This window comes from Temnothorax nylanderi, unplaced genomic scaffold, assembly GCF_030848795.1.
Source record: "Temnothorax nylanderi isolate EJ_2023f unplaced genomic scaffold, tnyl_v1.0 TNYL_tig0092_pilon, whole genome shotgun sequence".
Taxonomy (NCBI): domain Eukaryota; kingdom Metazoa; phylum Arthropoda; class Insecta; order Hymenoptera; family Formicidae; genus Temnothorax; species Temnothorax nylanderi.
In genome coordinates, this window is record NW_027249154.1 from 509,916 (window position 1) to 536,212 (window position 26,297).

Consider the following 26,297-nt stretch of genomic DNA (forward strand, 5'->3'; position numbering starts at 1 on the left):
TTCAACGGTAACTTTAAAGTAATTTCATTTGCCACCACGTTAATAAAATTGAAGCTATTAAGAGGAACATTAATTATCTTGTTAGTTAAAAGTTAAAAGAGCACGTAAATTATATCAGGAAACCCTGATTATCGTTTGACATTTATTCCACAATTACATAATTTCTCTAAAATTACAATAATGAAGGATACTGTAAAATTTATACTGCTTAAATATTTATCGCCGATATAATGAAGACTTGTATTCAATGTTTATAATATGAATAATTTCGCGTATAGGCTCTGACGTTAAGCTGCCTCGTGGAATAGCGTAGTTGTCCGTTGAGATTTACAGTCCCTTATTTGTTAGTGTCAAACCACGAGTCCGGCATGCACGACGCCACGAGGTCGTCTCTGTGACTTAATCGCCTTTCAACTCTGCAAAACGTCCCGTCTCCATCGCTCTCGTCCCTGCCTGTAACACCGGGCTAATTAATTTATTCGGATAAAGTTTTGCAACGGGCGCGGCCCACTTCAACCCGGGTTTCGCGAGAGTCCCGATCTCGAAGCTGCGCAATTCCAAAGGCGCTCTCTCTCTCGCTCTCTCTCACAGTGATATTCGGATGTGCGCCCCAACGGTTATACGGGTGGGTGTTTCCGGTTCCGGGATGTACAATACTACGCGCTTTTGGCAGACTACCAGAACAAGGCAACGACGAAACGACGGTACGATGCCACCGACGGGATATTAATCTAACGGCGAATAATAATGTTCTCCTGATATTGCCGCACGCGACTCCGTCAATGTTATTTCGTATTTTTATCTCAATCAATTCGGACTGAATGCAAAGTTTGAGTCGCGCCGAGTATGGGAGCGACGTACAAACTAAACAAATCGTAGGTGATGACTTTCAGAATAACGATTTTAGAAAATTCTTTCGTCGAGACATAATTAATATACATAATTATTAATATCATTATTACGTTATGATATTTAGTCTAGAAAGAAGCTTGGTAGGGTAAACTCGGGTAAGATGGCCATACAGGAAAGATGGCCAACCTATGTTCTTTCAATCTAGCTTGCCATGAAACATCGAATGAACATGGGTTGGCCATCTTTCCTGTATGACCATCTTACCCGAGTTTACCCTATGCATGTATATAAATATATATGTAAATATATGCTATATAATATAAATTATATTATAGATTATATGTCGATCTTACTTATTGTTAGTTATTTAAAATTGCAAAAATATTTTGTGTATTATTAAACTGATGTGAAAATGATGTGATATTAATAAAAAATTTATGATTGTCCATTACCGTTGACATTATAAATAACTAATAAATTGAACAGTTATTGCTCTCTAAAAAGCGTAATTGCTATTTGCGCACAACGAGAAAATATTTCCTATATAAAATTCTTGTTTCAAACAATTTTTATTTAATAAATTTATTATTTTCAATACCCTCTGGAAATGCGCTATCAACAGCAATTGCTTGTCGAAAACTGTTGGTAATTTGAAACATTTTTTCTCGTTAAATGCATTTGATTTTTATGCATACGGACAAATGAAAAATTATTTATGTATTATTTTGGTTTTCACAACTCCATGGAAATTACAAGAAGATTTAATTAATACATCGAAACAACAGATTAATCGTAAAAATAATAGTTCCATAATACAATTAAAAAATTTGTAATCCTTGTATAGCTAGAAAAAATATTTCTTTATATTTAAAATAATGAACATAATACTTATTTGATATATATATCATAATATTATTATTTAAAAATTAATAAGTTTTTTACTTATTATTATTATTATTATTATTATTATTATCTATTGATTCATTAAGCTCTTTGGTGTTTCTGGTCTGGACGATTTTCAATAATTTAACTATTTTAAACACACACACACACACACTTATTCATGCGCCGTATTTGACGCTGCAGAAAACTTCAATTCACGCAAACGATTGTAACTAAATGGCCAACGACTATTAATATCTTCTACTGTGACTACGAACAATACGCGTTTTGCCGCCCTGTTAGTCGAAAATAAACGTTCTCATTCACTTGTCAGTCACAACATAGTGGCGAATTTATCGCGATGGAGAGGTGTCTGTTTACTCCGTCGACACGTACGTTCAAATGTGTCACTCCAATGAATAAATCGATGATAAGCAACACATCATATCGAATTCATTTGGCAATGATTAATTATTGAAACACTGCCATATACAGAAAAAATATCTTGACTTTTTATTAAGCCTAATAGAACGGTTGCTATAAGAATATTTAGAGAAAACTTTATTTTTTTAAGTAAATTGTTTTTTTACTACAGTACAAACAAATTATACTGTACAGACTAATATAATTACATAACATGAATATGTTCTTATATTGAATTTTGGCTCTTTTTTAATTGCGCGAAAGTTAATTATACCTATACAATCTTTGTTACATGTTCGTATTTTATAGTGCATTCCTGTAGAAGATTTTATTAAAATTTAAAATGTTTGATATTACTTCAGAATTTGAAATAATTGGCCTGAATCTCTGATTTAAAGTAATTATAATTATATTATTGTTCCCTCATTTAATTTTTTGTTGAGCAGTGTAAGATAGAATCTTTGCAGAAAAGGATTCCAAGTCATAATATTCCTGCCTTTGCGCTAATATTGCATTTCACATCGCCGGTAAATGAGTGCATCCTCGTGAAAATACTTGAAAAAGATCAGCGCCCGTGAAACGGACCTGAATTAAATCTCATTTCTTCGTGCCGATTCCGATTCTTCCACTAACGGACGCAACTTCGTTCCAGGATTGTTTTAATGCCAGCATAAAAAATAGATACTTTGAGATTCTTCGTACCAAACGTTTTGTGCATTCCGCATCGCTACCGACTGCTTTCTCATCAAAAACGGAAGTTTAAAATTATACATCAGGTAAATCATGTATTTTGAAATCCTTTATCAGTGCATCGGAGAGTTTGCTACTGATTTGATAAACGATAAAGAATAGAAATGTTATCTGCAAAATATGAATAATTTCGTTTAAACATTTTGCATCTAATAACACTCGTATCGTTATTTATAACTACTAACTAGCATTCATATTACGAAAATGATTCGGCAGTTCGTAATACTCACAGATGTCGAAAACGATACTTTTGTCGGTCTGGAGATTTTGTTCGACCCAAGTTACAAATAAGTTTTCCTCGCTAAAGGAAAGCTATTTCTCTTTCTACGTAATTACATCGCGCGACGCTCTGTGAGAAGATGCTTGGTACCATAGCAATGTAATTTCGAAAATATATAGCTCGTAAATTATTCTGCAATTGAATGAAAATGCTACGCGAATGAACGGCTCTAATTTCACTCACAATAATTATAATTGCGATATACCTCTAAGCAATACTACCGACAATTGCACAATATAGAATTTTCTGAACTTCAAAAACTGGGTGCGCAAAAACGAGATCACGACAAAATTAAAATAGATTCTTGCATTTCACAGCGTTACACGCCATCACGCCATAATTTAATTAGCCGTGCACAAAACGGCGATTAATTAAATTAAAGACTGTAATAGTCAAAAATGCCACCCTGTCTGTGCATTCTCATCCGAACCTTCCCCAACCACCGGCACTTTCATACGGCTAGTTACACATTTTTTTAATAATTGTTATATCCTATCCACCAGCAGATGTGTCTGCAAAAGAGTAACGTGATCCATTCGAACATGATTCAATGCGCTCATTGATTATTTCACGATATTTAAAATCTTCATATTACGTTTCACGTTGCGCATATTTTTAATTTTACTTTTATCATTAATTCCAGTTTTTCGCGCGCTGCAAAAACTTAGATATGATATCTATTCGCTGAGTTTTAGGATTCGCGAGGGCTTTGGTTAAACTTTTGCGGTAGATGGATTTACCAATTTATTTATTCTTTGCCAAACATTTACAATATGCTATGTATACGCAAGACGTTACAATATTCAAATAGTATAATATATTCTATTGCCTGTAAGATTATTAAGCTAAACTGTCGAGGATCGAAGCAATATTAATGCTTTTTCTGGCCGAGGGCTCGTGTGCGAAATGAATCTAACTTTATACCTGTTCAGCTCCTTTGTGAATCTTTTAAAGAGCTGTCTAAGAATATTATATATGGAATATTCCCGAAGGGATGAGACCTCTGCATATTAGTTCAAGCACGAGAATAATATATTATATATCCGAAAATAACATAATATAAAGTAGGATTTTTAAAGCTTATTTTAAGGATTTATTTATTTAACACAAATAATTTAATTATCTTTTTAATATAAAGTTATTTATTTGAAAATAAAACAACATAAAAATATTTTTATGTACTTTATCTACATATAATTTCAATAAATAAATAAGTAAACCGAAAATCGCATAATTATATGGATTCGTTTAGGTTATCAGTTCGGGTATCGTTTCCGATAAACCGTTCGGAGCTACGTTGGATGACAGTAAACCAAAGACGGAGTACAGCCACGATAACGCTGTCGTCCGCGCGAGAGAACTCGACCGCGAAATTGCTCGTACGGACGAAACGCGACAAAATCACGACCTATACGCCCGCGCGGTATACGAGAAAGCGTGGATTCCATACAATTTTATACCGATATGCAGCGGAAGGGAGATTCGTTCCCTTTATCGCGCGGCAGCATCGTAATAGCTGAAAGTACACGTCGTGCAGGGGCATGCAGCGTAAATCGTAAAAAGAAAACCCGTGCCTTGGTAGGAAAAATGATACGAGAGTTCAGAAGAGAATGATCATATTTCAGAGTCTCAGAAGTACTAGAATCAATGTCAGTGTACGGCGCGGAAACAGTAGGAAGATATCATATGTGTTCAGATACGTATTATATGAACTTTTTTCATTATAGGGGAACTCATACAGTATTTTCATAAATAATTGGAATGTTAGGCAACATTAATGTTTGAAGTTAAAACAAAATATTTAGTGTTGATTTACTTCACTGAGAAAAATGTTTTGGTTATACCCTCAAGACGTATACAAAAATATATTCGACTCATACAAATCAGAATTTTTGGTTATCATAATTTAATTTCTGATTATTTCAATATTTTATAGCTAGAATGTTTTATAAACTTAACTATAAGTATCTAGTTCGTATCTTTCCGGTTGATTCTACCAGATTTCCAATTTATGTAACCAAATTTTTTTCCAGTGTCGTATTTATTACTGTACATAAAAAAAGTGAAAATGCAAGAAGTAAATAGATATCAGTAATAAATATCAGAAGTAATAGATATCAGTAATTCTATTTCAACTATTGGGTTTATTTATTTATTTTTTATTAAAAAGGGATACAATGAGCTTGAAAGAACGTTACGATTCTCGTGCCTCGTGCGGATCTATCTCTCGGTCGTTCGCATCTGTGCTTTAATGTGTTAACAACAGACAGACTGAAGGAAATGTTCTCTAATGAGTAGCCTCTTTAGCGAGCTTGCTATCGAACGGGAGAAGGCAATGGGGAAATAAACAGGAAGTGCATTGGAAAGGCAACAAGGTGCTCACGCTTACACAGAGTGTTTTCTTCTCTCTTGCTAATGAGAGGTTCTCAAACCTTTTTCTCGGTAATCCCGGTAGCGACTAATTATTTCTGTCTTGCAGAAACTTTCCGTTCCGTTACTATTTTGTTTTCTTCTTTCCCAGCTGCAGTATTGGTGTGCGTGGAGCATATTTATACCGCAGCTTGGTGAAAAATATTTCTAATACTGTTAGAAAGAAGCCATGCAAAGGCGAGACATAATAAACTTAAAGTAAAATCGCGAAGTAAAATGGTTGTCTCGAGATAAGGAGATTTGAAGTTTGTGCCGGTTGAACGAAACTAAATAGATCTCGATCGGTCTGCATCTTTACAATTTACAATCTTTCACATTTTTTCATTGACAATTATTGAAGCGCAAAATACAGGGATTAAAAAAAGCGTAAAAGCTTGAAATTTCTCGTAAAATGCTCGAATTTTGTATCAAACGTTATTATCTATATATAAAACTTTACTATGTCGAGCTATATGAGATGACATTAATTAAATGCCTCCGGCTTTAAATCCGGATATTAATTCGTTTCACTGTCTGACGTGAGGGCAGCATAAAACAGACGTACTTCACTCGCGATTGAAGTACGGGTGGACTGAACTACGTGCGTGAACACTTTCAATCCCGTAAAAATGCCTCTTTCTACGGGTTGACTCGGGAGCCTATGTGGATGGGAAAACGTAAATTTTATCATGCGTGACCCTACATCTCCAGAAATTGCTTGTCACTTGGGAAGAAACGCGACTCCGCAGAAACGGCGAAACAAGAAGGTCGCGCATCCGACGCGGGATTTGTGTTTAGATAGGAACAGGATTCCTAGTCAGACTGTGTCTATACAGAGTATGGCAAGTAGTCGATATCACGTAGAACTTCGAGGTCTCGACGTGGGAATACACGAGTGATGTGTGTGAATGTACGATAGTTGTTGACCTTAAACACTGTTCCGACCGAGCGGTGTGTCCGAGCTGCGTGAAATACCTTAATGAATAGCACGCTTCTACCAACTCAAATATAGTAGATCTAATTTACACCCCGTGCGATGTGTTATATGGAATAGTCCAGTATCCTGCCGGAGGGCCACTTTGTAGAATGAAACGCGATCCTTTATCGCCATTTTTATGATTTTAATCAAATATCGCAACTTTTAAACAATCTATTTTCTAAGCATACTGATTGCTATTGTCGATATTGTCAGATATTTATGTTTGAGTTAGAAATAAGGTGCGAGGGTTACGTAAAATCTTTTGCTATTGCGAATATACGTAATAAACTTTTTGTGAAAGTTGTTAATTCATATGTTAATAATTAAAAGCAACATCCTGCGACCGGAATTTACAGAGTGAATGCTGGCATTTACGGACATCGAATACGATGTCATAAATAGCGGAAATATTTAAAATTGCTCCCGTACCGTCATCTCTCCGGTACGAGCTCGTACTACGCGCTCGTACTACGTCGTTCGCGGACGACGTGGTCAAGAATTTCTATTGCTGAAATAGTACAAATTTTCCTCCGTGAAAACACGCGAAAGCCCGTCGATAAACTGATTGGTCACTTTATACAAATTTTTGCATCACGCTATATTAATATTCGCAATAAGGAATTATGCAAGGTGGAATATTCTATTATAATAGAATGGCAATGTGTCGCGTATCACGTTGAGTTTTTTAAAAATCTGACACACACTGACATTTGCAAAAATGGTATATCATGCTAGTGAATTTGCCAGATTGGGAATCGCGGGCTAAAATGGAACATATTTCGAATTCGCTCAAACTCGGACTGTATCGATACCAATCACCATAAATCTGGACAGTCGTTTTATGCACTTTGTACGATGGCCAATATCGATTACATAATGGAACAAAATGTGGGTAGAAAAATAACGTGTTTTTGGGAATGTTTTTCGCGAATCACGTTTAATAGTAAACAATATACAAATAACACAAAAATATCTTTCGCGATTGATCGTCAGATTTTGTATTTTATTTCGTAAGACAATTCTGACTAAATAAATTCTGTTCCTATTTTACAAATAACGTGCAAGAAAGCTTTCTAAAGAAAAAATAAGCTCCAAATTTAAAAAAAATTGTCGTTGTTAATATCGAGGTGTTCCGATATTCTAAATTGTATATACTATAAATAAAAAATAAATAAAATAATAAAAATAAAATAATTTATTTAATTTATAATGGTACGCTACTATACAATTAAGAAAGTTCACAATTTCATTACTTAGAAAGTTTCACGAAGTTAGAGGCATTCTCAAATTCCTCATTAATTATCCACATATTCGTGCAATCATGTGGCGGTCGAAAGTAACATCTAAACTTCGCGATCCGCGTCGTTTATCGTACAGTTTCCCGCCGGTAAAGCCGACGAAAGGTGTCAGTTGCGCGTAGCAGTGGGCTCTCCAATGCAACAGTGGCGTTTAGAGCGGCGCATTCACGAAAACGTGCAATGATTCCGGGCGTATGAGCATAACAATAAACCACTCTGACTCACGGAAGCAGAAGGAAGCATCCACTTGTGCAATCTCTCTTCTCGTGTTCCTCCCTCGGCCGCTTACTCGTATGCCCGCATACGGAACAGCATCACAGCTTTACAGCTTAATTCTTCCTTCAAGAGAGAGAGAGAGAGAGAGAGAGAGAGAGAGAGAGAGAGAGAGAGAGAGAGAGAGAGAGAGAGTGCATATCTGTGTGAAAAAAAAGAAAAAAGGAAGATATGAAAACGACTCAGAAATAACGCCGAAAAATTCCAAGATGGGCGTTATAATAGCATTTCTTCCGGCATATCTGACGAAAAGGGGGATTTAATATCCGCGCGATCCTAATAATTGCTCCGCGGCAGTAAAATCTATTCGACAACTTGCGATTTTGTAATTACGTTACAAAACTATGCGAGTAATGTAGAATTAAGATGGAGAGAGACGTAAATTTTAATAAATAATTGTATGTGCTTACATTAATGTATAAAAGAAAATATTAAGAAACACTTATGTACCAAATATTAATACAAAAACAAGTATCCCGAAAATAATATATTTCAATTTTACGTCGCACTTGTTCTACGCTCGTAGAAACTGATTTTCCGTCGCGTTAAGCATTCTGGATTTAGGTGGACATGTTCTCGCTGTCGGAGCAACGAATTCACCTTGGGTAGTGCACGAGAGATAAACGCTGGGAAATTATAGCGCGACCACCGGGACACAGAGAAATATACGCGGACGGAAGAAAAGGGAAACGGCATCTCTTTGAACTAGCATGTAAGCGAACACGGACAACATGTGACGTCGATATAAATTACTCTATAGTTTAACAGTGCATTCCAAGCTGGATCCGCGAGTAGCAATAATGTGGCCAAACGTTACTCTGTCTCAGTAGCGCGCAAGACCGGTCTGCGGAAATTAGTTATTACTGTGTAAGCATTGAATATATAACGTGACTCGCGTACAATGTGTCGCGTAATGCACACTCGCACGACTTTCCGCATGCAAAGTTTCCCGGTCAGCATGAACTTACCGAATGCACTTCCTACGATAGATAGTTTGTGTTATCTATAATATTTTTATATAATTGTTAAACAAATTAAAGATACGTTTTTTACATCAAATTTCCAAAACTACTTATCTTCGGATTTTAAGCAAATTATTTTCAAGGCAATAGTTATTTAATTAGTACAGAGAGAGAAAAATTAAGATACACGCATATACTCCGCAGAAAAATATTGGAAAATTCTTCTTTGAACAAATAAATTCACATGATAATCATACGAGCGATTACAAAGTTCATGATCTTAATCCATCTTATATCTAGCTGAAGTCTTGTTCACGATCTAGAGTGTACTTGATAATTTAATTACGGTACTACTTGCGCAAGTATGCAAATTTGCAACGTTTTGTGCAAGGCAAAGTTGCTATGTTATCGAAGCGATTTAATTTTGAGAAATACGTTCGTAGAACGCAGGAATCGATTGAATGCAAAAATATAAATTCTGGAAGTTTGAAATAGAGGCATATAATAAGACATTATACAAAATGCTGACAGAAAAGATCTAAATGGAAAAATAGTTATGGCTAATCTTGTAGAATGTATCTTTCATATTAATGTATCTTTATATTAATATGAAAGAATTCTTGTTGAAAAATTATTAAAACGATTATTTCGCTCTTTATCAAGCGAAATCACTTTGTCCATTGCAAATGTGCTGTAGTAGCAAACACTTTATGCTGAAACTACAACAAACGTGATATAAAGTAGCGTTTCAACGAGTTACTCTCACGCTGCAACCACTTAAGTAAACGAGGAGCAAACAGGCAAAATCCGCGGCGGTGTCGCCATTCTACGAGAGACAAAGGGCGGCACGCAAGAGACAGGAGTGCGGAGAGACAGGGACGAAGATGGATCGCGTCGATCCTACTTGCTTCATGCATTCTATGCGCCGCGCCGCGATGTTTCGCAAGTTTCTCCTTTGCGCTTGAACCCTTCCTGCGTAATGTGTAACGCTCTCCTGAAATTTCACGAAGGCATTTAGCGCGACACCTCTGTCACCGATAAATGTTGAAAACGGGGTAGAACGACGGTGACAAGAGGGTGTATGTCGTGGTATGATGTCGAGGTGCACCGACGAATCCGCGCGAATCTTGAGACGCTATTGTCGGGAGGAGCTTGCGTCTGTAAGCCCAGATGGAAAAGCTCCAACCAGAACGAAATAATAATTAACACTGCCCTTTCATCTTCCGATATTTTATCTGATTTGAATGCTTTAACGGGTGCAACCGCACGTTGCGAATTATGAAATATCGACAATTATTCAATGCACCGGTGCAATATCAAACTCATTGTTGTTATAAATGCGCATTTACAAACAATGTAATTGCAATAAGTCTGTTGTCTGTGTAGCATCAAATTAAAATTAAACGCATGACGTAAAAGAGGTTGTAGTGCCACAAATTGGAAGCCAGGAAAAAGCTATTTTTCTAATTAATGTTTAATTATTTTTACGCAAAATATACAGAGACAACTCATTATACACGCGAATATATGGTACAAGTTGCTATATTAATTGAAATTAAATTAATTTAAAATTTTTTATATTTCAAAACGTTTACGCTTTGTATAATACCAGTTTTCTACCTAACATTAAATTAACATAATAAGCAATGATCAGGGATATTGAAGGCACGCTCAATTTCCTTATTTGCAGAAGAAGAACTTACGGTTGATCGATTCGCAGCACATCGTCATAATCCTCGTCGTTTTCTCTCTAATTATGTTTGGCATGAGCTTTGCCTTCGTCTTCAACTGCGTCCGGAAGCTCATCCGCGATCACCGCATTATCCAGGTGAGTGAATTTTATTTTCCCAACGCGAATTGCGAGCGCTCCCTCTCTCTCTTTCTTTCTTTGCCCTATCGTACCTTCACTAAACGAGAAATCAGAAAATAAAGTCTCTACGGAAATACGTACGCGAAGGTTTTCTTCTACATTTCAGAAAATATTTTATATAAGTTGTTCCGCGGATGTTCTTCTTCGTAAATACATCTCGTATTATTTATATAAAATTATTGATTATGATTGAGACTTGGTTGCAGGTTTTATTAAAAATCGACAATACGTTCTTTTATAGCGGCAAGGCGAGAGCATTTTCTTTTTATGATCGCGCAATATTTCAGTGTGCCCGCAAAATTTATAGATCCTCGATGACATGACATTGCTTTGACGATGTGGTGTCTTTATTTCTCATCGGGATCAAGAAGTGATGAAAGTATTTATCTCGACGTTTCTTTACGTCCGCACGAAGAAATGTAAAAATTCAATTTTGTCGTTTTTTATAACTGCGTCTTCTTTGCATTCAATATTTAAAACCAGACTTAATCTTCTTAATGACAATGAAAGGCAGGATAATATTTCAGCATATGTACACGTATAACATATTTACACATATAATGGTTGCATTTTCTCAAATAATAATTATGCCAATATAAACGTTCAAATTTCTGTCCTATATTATTACAGTGTACTGTGACATTTGTTATATGTATATTATGCAACTCGTATTATAACATACTGAATTAAAATAATATGAAACGTTTGTTATTAAATTTTTATTTGTGTACACAAATCATGGACTTGAAAGTTTATTTATATATTATGTATGTATTTTTTAACAAAATTGAAGGAGCGCTTCGAATGGGTGGCAAAAAAAATCATATTTTCCAAAAGAGTATTTTAAAGTAGAAATTTCCAACTTTTAAAAGACCTCAAGCAAAAATAAAATAATTTAGTTTTATACATTATATCATAGTTGAAGCATTTGTCAATTTTGCATGATCAACTTGGAAATGGCTTGAGCGGAAGTATCGTTGGAGCTTAAAGCTTATGACAATTGAAAACAAAGTCTTTAAGCTTCGGACTGCGTTTTTGAAAATTGTTCTATGACAATTTTTCATAAAATAACATAAATTTGTATTTTGTAATTTTTTCCGTCAACTTCCGTCAAACTTTCATAAAATTGTATATATTTTCGTTAAAAATATTCAGTTTATTTATAATTAAAATAACTTTTTGCACGAAAAATGGATATCAATTTTTGCAATCCGCGCGAAAATACACATGAAACAAAAATAGCAATAAACGCAACAGATTATTTAAGCTCAATAAAGTTAAAATTTTTTTTTGCACATTTTTATCAATTTTGCAACGCAAACAAATACTTCTTATTTACGCAATAAATAGAATAAACTACTATATGAGTTTTTTAAATTTATGAGCAAAGCCAATTTTTATAAATTGCTTTTTTCTTAAGCGTACGAAATAATATTTTAAATAAATTACTAATAAACTTTATATGCAGATTAAATTTTATACTCATATTACTATGCATGCTTCGTCTTTTCACTTTCTTATAGGAGCACATAAGGCAATCCAGAGAGAATCGTTTAGACGAAATGGGTCGAAAATCGACACCGTGTCCAATTTCGGTTTCCACAACAGATCTACATGATCATGGCAGCGAATCGCCTAGTTTGGAAGTTTTGCCCAGCAAGGAATTGATGCCACCCACCACTATGATACTTCAAGAGTACACCAAGGACCTTGTCCTCGAGATGACTTACAACACGGGCGATATCACCGACATTCACCAGAGCAATAACGTGAGCAACGCTACGCAGGAACGTCTGCAGGAGTCCAGCGAGGAGCCGGAGATGCGTGACAACTGCTGCCAAACCCGAGAAAGTCTTTTTGAACCACGTATATCAGACGCGGGGGTGCCTCTAGGTTTCACGACCTTTGGCGTGCGCGCTCCCAGCTCTCAGAACGGGACCAATCTTCATCATCACCATCATCATCATCTTCATCGTCAGCAGTCGCAACAGAGCCCGCAACAGTCTCATCAGAGCGCCCAGTCCTCGCAGCCGAGCTCGCAATCGTCGCAACAGAGCTCGCAGCAACAGAGCATCTCCCAATGCTCCGGCTGTAGTCCGGCATCCCGCGGACGGGACGGCAGTATGGGAATCTGTCCGAAGCATAATCCCATACCGGCGCCACCCGGCTGGTCGACGACCGAGTCCAGTTACCCACTGCCCATGCCGCACACTGCCCAGTATCCAGAACAGTTGGACTACCCGTCCTACCAGAGATTCCAAAGTCCCAAGCCCAGCAGAGATCCTAGTGGCGTCTATCGACAGTCGCCTAAGTTCATACGGCAAGCCACCTTGGGCTCCGGCGAGAGATACGGTAGTTCCATGTATGGATCCGGTCACGGCTCCAGCAATACCACGTCCAGCACGTCGCAACACTCCTCCGGCAATACGCCTACTAAACGACAGCCTCAGCCGACGCTGGATCCAAGGTATCGGGCGGAGGCGGTGATCGAGGTGGACCAGAGACGGCCGTTCAGCATAGAGAGCACAAAAAGCGCCCCGGACGTGATTGCGACGCACTGACGCCGGGGTCCTGGGGATTGGGAGCCCTACAAGAGACGCCATCCCCGTCAAAATTATCCGGCGGCGACTTGCAGCGACAGTGGGAACAAGGTGACCGTCGCTACGCAGAGTTCCCTCGACGACGACGCCTCGACCAGTTCCACCGTAGAAGCAAACTCCTCTTCCTGATCCACGTGTCGCGACGCGCCCGATCGCGAGAAATCGGGCGAGAAATTGCTTATGGTCAATAACTTCTGTGATCGCGAATTGTCGAGTGTCGACCAGCAGTCCGAGATCGATGATACATCGACTCATGTCCATCCGACTGGAGAGAGACGTGTCGAGAAACTCGCTGGCGAATCAACCAAATTGGAAGGACCGACAACAATCAGTGACGCGTCTGGTTGCAATTCAATCAACATCAACGCGGAGTCTCGACTCGACGGTTCAATTCCCACGCCGCGCTCGATAAATCGCACCGGTTGGACGACGGCGGGCGATTCGTTGATTTCGAGACCGTGGCGAGCAAATGCGGCCTTGAAGCTGCACGACTTGCCGATTCTACGACCACCGGAGGGCTTTAGGGTACCTGTGTTCAGGTGCAGGACTCCGTCTCCCTCCTGGCAGCACTGCGGGTGTCTCTCGCACACGCATCTACCATTGCGGCGATCGTCGATCGCTTGGAGTGCCTTCGAGCGATGCAGCATGGATCCCATGTATCGCACCTGGCCTAATCGAGCCACGAGGAGATTCGGTCGTCCTTCGAAAAGAACGGTCGGTACTCAGAGCTCTCTCGACGGTGCTAGATCGTCCCTCGGCATTCTCCGATGCGTTGTCAGATCGATCGACATGACGGAGAGATCGCTGGACCAGGAGATCGGAGCTTCTATACCTTTCTAGTGTTTGCTTTACAGTTTGAACGACACCACGGATGATTTTCGCGTCACTACTGTTGGGTTTTTCTACACAGTGTGACGCGCACACGCTTTGACCTCACGTGCGAGTCACCACGTTTTTTTTTTCTCGAAAAAAAAACGTGAATTTTCTCGAGCGCGGACTTGATGTTAGTCGCATCGTCATTAAAACGATAAAAGAGTGTACATCAATCATGTATATAGCCGTGTCTGCGGTACGTTATCGTTAGTATGAGTGTGATCCAAATAGGCAGTGACAACTGTATCCGCTTACAGTTGGAGCGTTTCCTAACGGAGGTAAAAAGTAAAAAGAGATATTGTCGAGTCAGTCGAGCGGACCAGGTAAGTGCGACGGTCTGTTGATCGTATCGCGCGAATAAATTTCTGACGGAAGCAACTGAAACCGAGCAATCGAGAGAGGCACATTTTGTCTCATAAACAATCGCTGCCTTTTACGTTATCTATGCGATAAATAAATTGTGAGCCAGAATAAAAGAAAGAGAAAAAATCTGGACTGTAGCTTAAACTTCGCGTTAGTACTTAAGCGCGATTAAATCGAGTCTGAAGCATTCGCGATATATAGAGAAAAAACGATGAAAAGAAGAAAAACGCGCCGTCGATTCCGGGAAAAGATGAAAGGATTCTTTTGCTTTTGAACTTGCACTTGCGTATAAAGTACATTTAATAGTATTTATATTTACATATTTGCATTAATAGATTATTGTAATATTTTCTCATAATTTTTCTTTTAGAAATGTATACATAACGACTTTGGTTTAATATTATATCTCTTAAAATTGCAATATGAGGTAATATTGCGCCCGCGCCAGGATAATTAATTTTGCAAGGAAAAAAAATGTATGTGGTTTATAGAATAAAGCGAGTATTTTTTTGTTTCGAGCATTTCTCTTAGATATTAAACCCAAGTCTCTTAAAATTTTCTGAACCACTGTTACTTTTATTTTTATTATAATATAATTTCTGCTATAGGATAATTTTATCATGTTGTGGCAAAATTTCGTTCGATTGTTCGAATAATTTTGAATCTATAATAGGGCAGCGTAAGGTAAGAAAACGCGTTCTATCGATACCGATTATTGATTTCTGCGAAATCTCGCGGGCTTAATGGAACGTAACATATCGGGAACGGAACTTCATTCGTTCTTACACGTAGCACCGCCTGGGAACAGAGGCGGGAATCGAGGGCTATTAATCACTCGTTAACCGATGAGAAGAACAAACCTCCACGATGGCCTGCGGTCTTCCCCGCTTAGTCGCAAAGAAAGACGTGAATAAAGTGGTTTGTGGGGTCTCCCCGTGCGTCAAAAACGACTAATTATTTTCATCTGCTAGACATCAGCTGGCCTTGCGAATTATCGATGTCAGTACGAATTCGGGGAAGAAATTCAAAGCGTGCGCTTGATAAAGCCACTGGATTCATAGAACATTGTGTTTCTCTGATATCCAACGTATTTCCATCACGTAGTACTGTATACTTCGTGAAACGATACTTCTTCTTTAGCAAGGCTGCGTGTAACGTGCCGGGAGACGCTTCCAATAATTCTTCCTACGAATCCGTCGCAGCTGGATCAAACCAAGATTAACGTGGAAAGTAAAACGCGCCATGTTCTAACGAAGGCATGTGTTCATGTTCCGCATTTAATCCGAAATGTGCCGACTGAAATGCGACTCCAAGTAGAGATGTAAAGTCAGAGTCTTAATTCTCGGTATCGTTTAACGATATCCCGCGGAGTGCGACTGGCATCGATTGACGTCGAGAGAGGATCGCGATGATGTGCAGATGCGTGCACGACGATAATATTAGGCAAACTATTTTTACATGTGGTGATTTCTACGGAAACGTGAGTTTGCGCGCGCTCGGTCAGCAGGTAGTTCAAGAAGTGCATTTATAATTCGTAATATACACACATACACACTTATTTCACACATTCACGTACACATATTTTACTTATTTACGTATAAATATGCATGTACCCGCGCGCACCCGATCGTGTCAAATTTGTATCTCCGATCGGCTGACACGCGCAGCTGTTCACGGTCCACAAACGCGCTACTTATTTTCATCAGTGTCCCAGAGCGTGTGAGTTGAATATCGGACAAACGGTGGCCTTGCGTCTATTTTACGAATGCCGCCGGGGACGTCTGAAATCATACGCGGTCTGATAACCACCCAAGCATGATAGTACGAGCATGCACGCGACGGCTGCACCATTGCAGTTTCCGCTTTATAAGCTCTATGTGCAAACCATTAGATCACTAGTGGCTTTCCAGCTGGACTGGCTGCTATTAATTCTCGTATGTGGTTAATTCCTTGTAAATGTAAAAGCAATGTTATATGTGCTGCTTCTCTGTCTACTAATTTATAATTTAGCTGTTGAGCTGAAGAGTGTATGATATAAATGAATAATAATAAGTTGTATTATGAAGCATAAAGCATAATTTATTTTGACGTGATATTTTAAGCTTTTCGTGATAAAATAAGTGGATTTTACATTCAGTACTTTCTCAAATCCCCCTTTTATTTCTGTTTAATCTTATGAAAATACAACTTGTATTACTGCTTCATTCAATATTTTTCGATTCATTATTATCGATTATAACGTTCCCTACGTCCCTCACGCAGAATGTGTACATATATCAAAAGAAACCAAAAAATGCGACCATGCGTGCGCAGACTTTTATACCCACGACCAGATCACTAATTAAATTAGTCAATTAAATTGATCAAGAGAGTGTTTATGATGATCGAGAGAACTATGTTCACGACGCAGTTTTGAAAGTGGTCAATCAACCTACCTAATCGAGTATCCGATATGTACAGATCACGTGTTAACGTTTAACGTGTAGAATATACAGAGTGTACACATTTGTATATAAACTCTCTACAATACAAATACTAAGAAGATACACATGAGACGGATTATAAATATAGTACTTTTAAAATAAACTGCCTATTTTCTGCCCTAATTTTCTCCACCTAATTCGAACGAGATGTATTACGAGGCTTTTAGCAAGCTTTTAAGGTAAGTCAACTTCGAGCGAGAGGAAATCAATAAGAAAGGATTCGCCTTTTGTGTTATTTGCTCTCGAAAACCGTTGTTATCTACGTGTTCACAATAATTGAGATACGATCGTGTTTTGTACAATCTGCGAGTTCTTCTTTCTATCGACTTTTTTTCACTCCAACTTTTAAATCTTTAATGTAAAATGCAAGTTCAACGTTTGTTTCGTTTTCTCTTATAATTAATCTTAAAAACTCAATTCGAGAAAGCTAGATATATTTATTCCGTGTCATAATTTATAAGAACCAAGAATAATTTTTTTCTACCGTTACAAAACTTCACCTGCAGCTTTATATTACAATTTTTTCCGTACTTTACATTTTTATCTCGCCGTATAAGCACAATAATGCCACATAGTAAAGCCACGTAATTATGTGTAAGATGAAAAACCGTATTATGCGATAATTCTCTCAGTGGATCCACCGAGTACAGATTTTATCATCATATTTTCCATGTCGTACTTATAAACACACAGAATTTATTATATTTTGTTATTTATTAAACACACGTAAATGCCTTTTTTAATGTACTGCTCACAACGAAAAAATAAAAATAAAGTTTCATTTTAACATTTTTCTCTAGTATATATTATATCTTCATAATTTAAAAACATGTCTTTATAATTTCAAGAAAAATTGTTAAGTTTATTTTGATTCTCGTTTCTACAATATCATGTGCATCCGATTGCCTTTTATTCAAATTTTTGCCCTCTCTCTCGGTGTGATGAGTTATTACATTCTGTTCGGAATCTCACAGTAATAATACTTTCAGAGTTCGTTTCCTTTGTGCGGAATCACCTATTTAATTATTGTAACACTGTTTCGATGAAATACATTCAACAAAAGATCAAAATAAAATTTTTTACAAATTGGTTGTTTCAATGTCTTCTGATTATTTTTCATTTTATATAATATCTTATAATATAAAATTTTGCTTTCCTGCCAAGCTACATATTTCATTATCCTCATTATCTTTCAGTGGAATAGGCCTACTGGGGAAACCACTTAAAAAAAAACGCATCAACAATAGTACCTCACGGGTGATGTGGAAAGCTATTGCCAAATTTTAATTATTACATATTACTGTGTAAATAATAAATTTTAGAGATTATTTGACGGAACCGTAGCTTCTACGGTCATTGGTTGTGAGAACTAATTTCTGGGTGACCAATCGGAATATCAATTTCTTGGTTACCTCAACCAATCGCGTTGGTTATAAGCACCGATAGTTCCTACCAAGTTTGAATTGTCAAACTAACCAATTGTACATGGTTACGGCAACCAAGTCAATGGTTATAGCTACAAATATATACATATATCTAACCAAGAAAAACTTGGTGAATTCAACCAAGCCTTTTTTCCGTGTGTAAAAGAGTAAACAGGACAGTATCTGAATTGTCTTGTTTCCTATGTAATGGAGTAATTTTCACGAATGTTGCCACGATTTTTCCGAGAGAGACTTTACGACGAAATAAAACGGCGGGCAAGTAGACGCAAATAATGAAGACAAATGATGCGAGAAACTGCACACAGAGGGATCAATGGTGACCGCAACTTTCCACTGTTATATATAAAATATTATAGTACATAAATGTAGAGGAAAACTGAGTATTTCAAAATTATTTTCTTTCTATTTTTTTACAGATTCTCGTCGACGTTTATGACATACAGATTTTAATGATAGAAATATGGCAATTTTACGCTCATAAATCAATATATGCATACGTCCCTAAAACAGAATAACGCTCAATTTCCTCTTCTGCAACGTTTGCAATTTATTTATGTGCATAATAATGTTGAACTTACGTAAATACAAAGTATGATTCATAAATATACTTATATTTACGATCATTTACGGAATATTTATTCCGCAAATATAAAACAGTCATGCATTTGCTACAATAATATTTTTTAAACAAATTAAACCATCAAGAATAAGTTAGTTTTGTATTATTATATAATATATCTGTCTCTATTTTCTCTTTATTAAAATAAAACAGAATATATACGTATGTTTAATAATTGATCTGTATAATTTTAAACTTTCAGCTTACTCTTCAGAATTCTATACTACTAGAGAAGTATTCAATTTTTATTATAAGAGATTTACATTACAAACGCTTATATCTTACGTTCCATACGTGTGATTCGTAATATACATTATACCATACCAAAGTAAAAATCCGATTTATGTATATACATATCATATATATCAATCGAGATGATAAAACCGATAGGATTTTGATTTCTCGGCGCTTCCCGGTTACAAACGCGCGTGCAGTCCCCCCCCCCCCTCATGAATTTATTCATGGTAAATATAAAACTATTCATGAACTAGATCCGACTGTGTGGTATGTCGCCGGTCGAATCGTCGCGGAGAAATGGCGCGTGAGTTACACCGCTCGCGCTATACCTTTGCGGCACACTCGAGGCACAATTTATCGCCGCGGTGACATTGAGCGTGCATAACGACGAAAAGTTTCGATACGCGGCGGGAAGCAGCGTTTCACAGTATGGATACAACAATTTTTCGGCCGCGCGTTTTTGGCCAAATACAGCCGCGACCAAAAGTGTGAAATATCTCGAATAAATTGTGACGAACAGGACAATCATTTCTGTTAAAGAAGCGAAACATAGGCCACTTTTTAAATACCTTAACATCAATTATATTTAAGTATTTATTATATAGATATAATTTAGTAGTAGTTTAAGAATGTGTGTGTACTACGCTTTTAACATTCTCTAGTTTCAGAAATTAAAAAAAACTCTTAATTTTTAATGTTTTATTATTTAACATATTTCTTTATTATTGATAATTCAATTTGAAATTTTTAAATAAATTGAAATAAATATATATATCAAATTAGACAGCGTTTAAAGTAAAAGTAGACAATAAATTTTAGATGTATATGCGTATATGTCAAAATTCACTAAAAATATATTTTATACTTTTCACCCAAGACTGTACAAAAGCGGACTTTCGTTGTGCATCCGTTTCACCAACTGTTTGTCAACGTTAACTAAATATTTTTACCGTACAGAAGAGTTGCTACCGGTGGTACATATAAATACGTGTATTCGTCAGCAGAGAAGTGGCTACGTTCATCTCTAGTGCGGCGCAATGTGTTATGAGTTTTAAGTCGTAAAATCCAAATGGGTTTCTTACATTTAAATTGTTATGGCTAGATTTTCTCGTCCAAGGTATACAGAAAAATAAAATACTCTATGTACCCTGCTATAAATCAAAGAGAATCTCACAAATAATAAAATATCATTTGTGATTTGTGTTAAACTATAGTATTTGAATTTTAAATTGCGTCTGTAAGTTACAAAATCGTTTTTTAAAAATACATTTTGCTTGTTTTTAAAAATTAAATTAAAAAGTAAAGATTTTTAACAAATCACAAAAAATTAATAAATTCTTTTCTCTGCAATATAGATGGAACAATAAAATCACGACAGAGATTTTCGGAAAATGGACTAATGCTTTATGTAATATAAAATTGTTAAATATGTCTAATATCAATGCACCGTGGCATATTTTTGTTTAATCGTTAAATCGGATTGCACTCGACATTTTATATCAAAGTTGCAACGATGGTGCACGCTTACCGAATGGCTTACCGAAGTTGAAATTAATGATATCTCTAGAAGTAATCTGGATTACACAACTCGGAATAACTAACGGAAAATAGAATAATAATTAGTGCTACGTTCTGATTAAATTTTCGCTTGTCGGCGATAAATGGAAGGACTACTGTTCGACACTATAATAGTGAAAATTAAGAATCAGTAAGAAATAAGTGAGCAAAAATTTACACAATACACGATTACTTTGCAAATGCTTTTTCATTACTTCCCTTTGGATAGGGAGAGTATCTAACAAACTGTGTTTATGAAAAATTCGTTTAACACGCAAAATCAAAATAAAATGTAAAGCATGAAAGTTATAATCTGCATTCATAAAAAAAAACAGATATGTACAGTTCTATTTTATCGCATCGGGGTGGTTAATTGATGACGTTTTTTTGCAAAGAAACTCTTATGTTTCAGTTCATTAAATTCCGCTACACCGGAGTCATCCTCAAATACTTATTTGCCGTATCGATATCTTTCCGACATTAAAGCAAAGAATAAGAGAGCTTTCGAGGAGAAGAAGACTTATATGTCGTAGATCTTTTTTCGCTTCTCGCTGCTCCAGAAGTGAGCATTTAATTTCCCTTTAATGAAGTGTACTGACGTTCTACGAGGCAAGTTATTATAGGAAGAATAAATTTATCTTGAAGGATATAATATATAGCTTACCGTTATTATCGAGACAAAATTCTTCTATAAAAATAAGAAAGCAAGAATATAATTTAAAATTCAATTCCGTTGATGAAAAAAAAAACACTTATCGTTTCATGTACAATATGTAAAATAACTTAAAAAGTTGCTGTACTGAATAATATTCATTTGCACGCGGAATTAATACACAATCTTTCAGTTAGTTTTAAAGATACTTTTTAATTCAGAATTAACTTAATAGAACCATCTTGTAATATCACGCGCGAAACGACTAAATATGATACATTAAACATTGTTATGTGTTTTTCGTACCGAGGCCAGCAATACTCAATGCATCTTTAAGAGCATCAAAGTAAAATTCCTAGCGGTATAAACGTCGGCACCAGAATGGGCCAATTTCACAGCGTTATACACTTTGTGGTAGAAAGAATTCCACCGCAAAAAGTACCTATATTACCTAGGATTAAACAGTGCCTGCGTAAAGTGAGAACGGTTCTGCAGAAAACGAGCCTCTTTCGCTTCCTTTACGACTTCTTTCCTTCGTAATACATTTCTTAGCCGGTGAACTCCAAACGCACCCCTCGTCGATTCCCGCCGATATAATTTAAGGCTATTCTCTGGCCGTCCAGTAATTGTTTTAAGCTTATATTGTTTCGGCCATAATCACTATTATTATTTTATTTCTCATATAAATGAAGCAGTGTGATTAAATTCAATTTCCTTTGTAAATTAATATAAGATATTATAACATGTACGATTTTTCTTCTTCTAACAATGTCCCAGAAAAACAACAGCTGTTTTTATCGGTTTTTTTTCTTAAAGCTACGTATAGCATGTCACAAATCGAAATATCGAATTAATCGACTTTGGATTCGTCTCTCAAATTACGTACATATGTAAATCTGATAATTGGATCACATTGCTGTTATTATGGATACCCGCAGTCAGAGAATTTATCTTTGCCTCGTCGAAATTTAATCTTACTGCTCCTGCACCGAGTTTGAAGAGGAAATCTGGAAGAGGTCAGGCGGGTCTAGGTCGGGTTAAACTTATACGGAGCTTACTAGAGAAACACGAGAAGACATCGAGGCAGAAACATTACCCAGGTTACGTTTGAAGTTTTCTTTTCAATTAATGTGTGATAAGATTTTTAAACGCATAAATAAATATAACTTTATATTATTTCTTGTTTACTTGTGATAGAATAAGAAATATTAATTAAAGGATATTATAGATGAATATATAATATTTAATTACTGGTTTATTAATATTACTTATTAATTCAGAAGTGTATGCGTAAGTGTTTTGTTATCTACACAGAAAAATAAAAATTCTGTCGCCTGGTAAATTAGTTATCATTTACTAGAGATGGAAACAGATAAACGTCTGATTCTCTCGTAGTAAATTTAATTTGGTTTTATCTTTATTTTATTTTCTATAATAATAATTTACTTTGTTTGTCTAAATCTGTTGTATTCTCCTAGTAAACTAATTCTAACTATACTGTTTACTAGTATTTCTTATAAGTATAATTATTATACATGATTATGGTCACATTAATGCAAATTAATAAGAATTCTAATACTATTACAGGTTGAAAAGAACTAAAAAATCGCATTGTCGCAAGAGCAACCGCTCCAATGGCGACACTTTTTCCTTGAATGTCTTCACGATTCCTCGAGAGGATACGATAATCGGAATAAAGTAACTGCGACGGAGTCCAAAAGAACCAAGAAAAATTCTAGTGATATGCGGGCAGTGACGAAGTTCGCGAATTACGACTGCAGAAGTCTCATGGCTGGCTGGAAAAAAGAGGACGGTAGGGCGCAGCTTTCTGCTCCATCTGTATTTATTGTCAGACGGGTTACGGCACCGAAGTCGAGAGTTTTATGCTCATTGGTGGATCGTGTCTTTATAACGCCTCGCTGTAAAATAAGCATTCCCGGAGCTTTCCCGAAGGAGGAGGATACCGGCGTAGTATTCGTACACTGTCGGAGGAATCGCGGGAATGGACTTCCTATAGGTATTACGTCTATATGTACAATATAGTATGCACGCATAGAAATACGAGACGTTGCAATAAATATAGCTCTATATATTACAGATACGCGTATATCCACCTAAATATCAACTGGAAACGAGAGCACTTAAAATTTTATTATTACTTCAAAATAGAATCAGAAAAACTGCTCATATGTATAATGTAAATATTCATAGAACACTAACCCACATTCACTTCTAAATTTGAATTTATCCCTATTTTAATATATTGATATTAAAAGAATAATTTTTAATTTGTACGAACGTCGATAATAGATAAATTATAATCAAGAGAAAGAAAAATTAATTAAACTCTAATTAAAGAAACCCGTCTTCCCTATTCCATGGGTGTCTGAAAACGTATATATGTGAATCTTCTTCTCGTTTGAGCCAGCAAATGAATCTTTGTCTGGAGGTAGCACGGTCGTAAAATAAATTTTGCTTTCTTTCGTGTCTCTACATTGAAACGAAGAACTACTATCTTCCGCGAATATATTTCGATATTCAGACGATGATGTTGTTATTCTACACTGTCGTTCGCATTACGAATTTTATGCAATAATAAAATTAATATTGTGACCAATAAAATTTTTAAGAGAAACGCAACTGATTGTACGATTTTATTGAATAAGCTCAAGCCCGAAATATCGTCTAACTTCTAAATCGCATTAGCAACTTCAAATCCTAAAACGTTCGAGAGTTAAAGTTTTTTTCTTTTTTAAAAGAAAACTACGAGATAAATTTCTCGCAACGGCCCTCGAGAGGCATTAAAAGCCTTAAATACATTTAAGTGCTATTTGAAACATGTGCGGAGTGATCTCATTATAAGTTGCCACAAACTTTTCAATTATATCGGCAGAGCAAAAAGTTTTACGCTACAAAGCCTCTCTTTTTTATAATTTGGATATTTTATCTTAATCTGAGTATATTTTTATAACATTGATTTTTACATCCTTTTCATTAAAATTACTTTAGTTGAAGTCCTCAAGAATTTTAACGAGATGAGATAGGCCAGTGGGAGTATACGCAAAATTCGCAAAAAAGTAGATTTAAAAACTATACTTTAATACAACCGAGAAAGATTAGTTCTTGCCTGTGTGCGTGCATTTTGTTTTAAGTAATATATAAAACTGCATGAGAGAGAGCAGCATTGTGACAAATTCTTCGCTGAATTCTTCTCTACGCTTCCTTGGCGACTTCGTCTACGACGGAGCGGATAGTAAATTCGTTTCGTCGAGAGAACGTAAAACTTCATTGGAAGTGCATTTGTCGCTCGTCCCGATATCTTCATTGCCTGGGGACGAATTTACGCTCATTGGAAGATCACGATTTCATGACGCCTCGCCGTCTAACGGACTGACATATGGCGCACTAAAGACACCTCTAGAACGCGCTCGTTTTGAACGGCCTATTGGAAAATTGCGTTCCCGCGCTCTCCTTGTGTAGGTTTGACCCGACAAGGCCATTACCTTTCGAAGACGGCGTATTTTCCGATGTGTCTCGCAGAGAGGCATAAATAACACGTTAATGGCTCCGCAATTTCAGACGCGATCGAACCAATTATTTTGTTCATCGAGCACCGCGAGTTCAATGACGCGTCTCTTGCTAATGTTTCATTAATAGTCACATTTTAATGGCCGTTATATATACGGCGGTTCCGGATAATGTGTTTAATGTTGCGTGATGCATCGAAAGTTTGATTGCCAATAATAATCAATCATTTAAAACCGGACGGCTCCTAACAAACTTTTAATTATACCAATTGCATGGCTGTTAAAGTACTTTAGACTTTAGAATATCGCGTCGAAACGTATCTATTGAGCAATCTGTATTTTAAATGTTTAAATTATAAATGGATCTTTCAATTTAACTTAGACTGTCAAGGACGATTCACGAAGCGCGCTTGTGTGTGTGTGAAAAATTGCATGCTTCCGGAAAACAATATACGGCCATTAGCCGTCACCTACCGGCGTATCCACCGTATTTCATAGAGAGCGTAAAAGCGTTAACAGCCGCTGCAGAAGGCGTGGAGACTTATTTCGTGCAGGAGCGCGCGAGTAGAACGATAATTTAATTATAACGTTTATAAAAGACGCGGCACTCAGAGAGCAGAAAAAAATTTACATAATGTCGAGAAATATTTAACGGTGAATATCACATCGATGTGAAAAGCTCGAAATTTACTTTAGCACCGAGCTGTAACTCCGACTCTAGAAACTGTATGCACGAATTATCATTACGAGTTTTTCTATACATTCACATCTATAAGATTTATAATTACACGAGACAGAAAAAAATGAAATTAGAATAATATTGGTTTCAATTTGTGTAATTTGCTGCATTATTAATTCTGAGCTATTTCTATAAGCAAAGAGTACTTTATAGATTGAGATACTTTTTAATGTGTCAGTTTGACATTTCTGTATATGTATATCAACATCATCATATTGCAAATG

At 36.4% G+C, this 26,297-nt stretch overlaps 1 protein-coding gene and 1 long non-coding RNA gene across 5 annotated transcripts in view; both read left to right on the top strand.

Annotated features, from left to right (window-relative positions):
- The window catches only part of Neto (Neuropilin and tolloid-like), a 115,219-nt gene extending 97,819 nt beyond the window's left edge, over nucleotides 1-17,400 (top strand). For all 4 annotated transcript variants that reach the window (XM_071710852.1, XM_071710851.1, XM_071710850.1 and 1 more), the window contains exons 9-10: nucleotides 10,799-10,936; nucleotides 12,502-17,400. In XM_071710852.1, the coding sequence (XP_071566953.1) occupies nucleotides 10,799-10,936; nucleotides 12,502-13,539 (1,176 nt within the window). In that variant the 3' untranslated portion in view covers nucleotides 13,540-17,400. The remainder of the gene's footprint in view (nucleotides 1-10,798; nucleotides 10,937-12,501) is intronic.
- Nucleotides 17,401-18,537: 1,137 nt separating this feature from the next.
- LOC139775107 (uncharacterized) lies at nucleotides 18,538-24,440 on the top strand. Its single transcript, XR_011718742.1, has 3 exons — nucleotides 18,538-22,907; nucleotides 23,395-23,824; nucleotides 23,906-24,440. It is a non-coding gene; the product is annotated as an uncharacterized lncRNA (long non-coding RNA).
- Nucleotides 24,441-26,297: the final 1,857 nt, after the last annotated feature.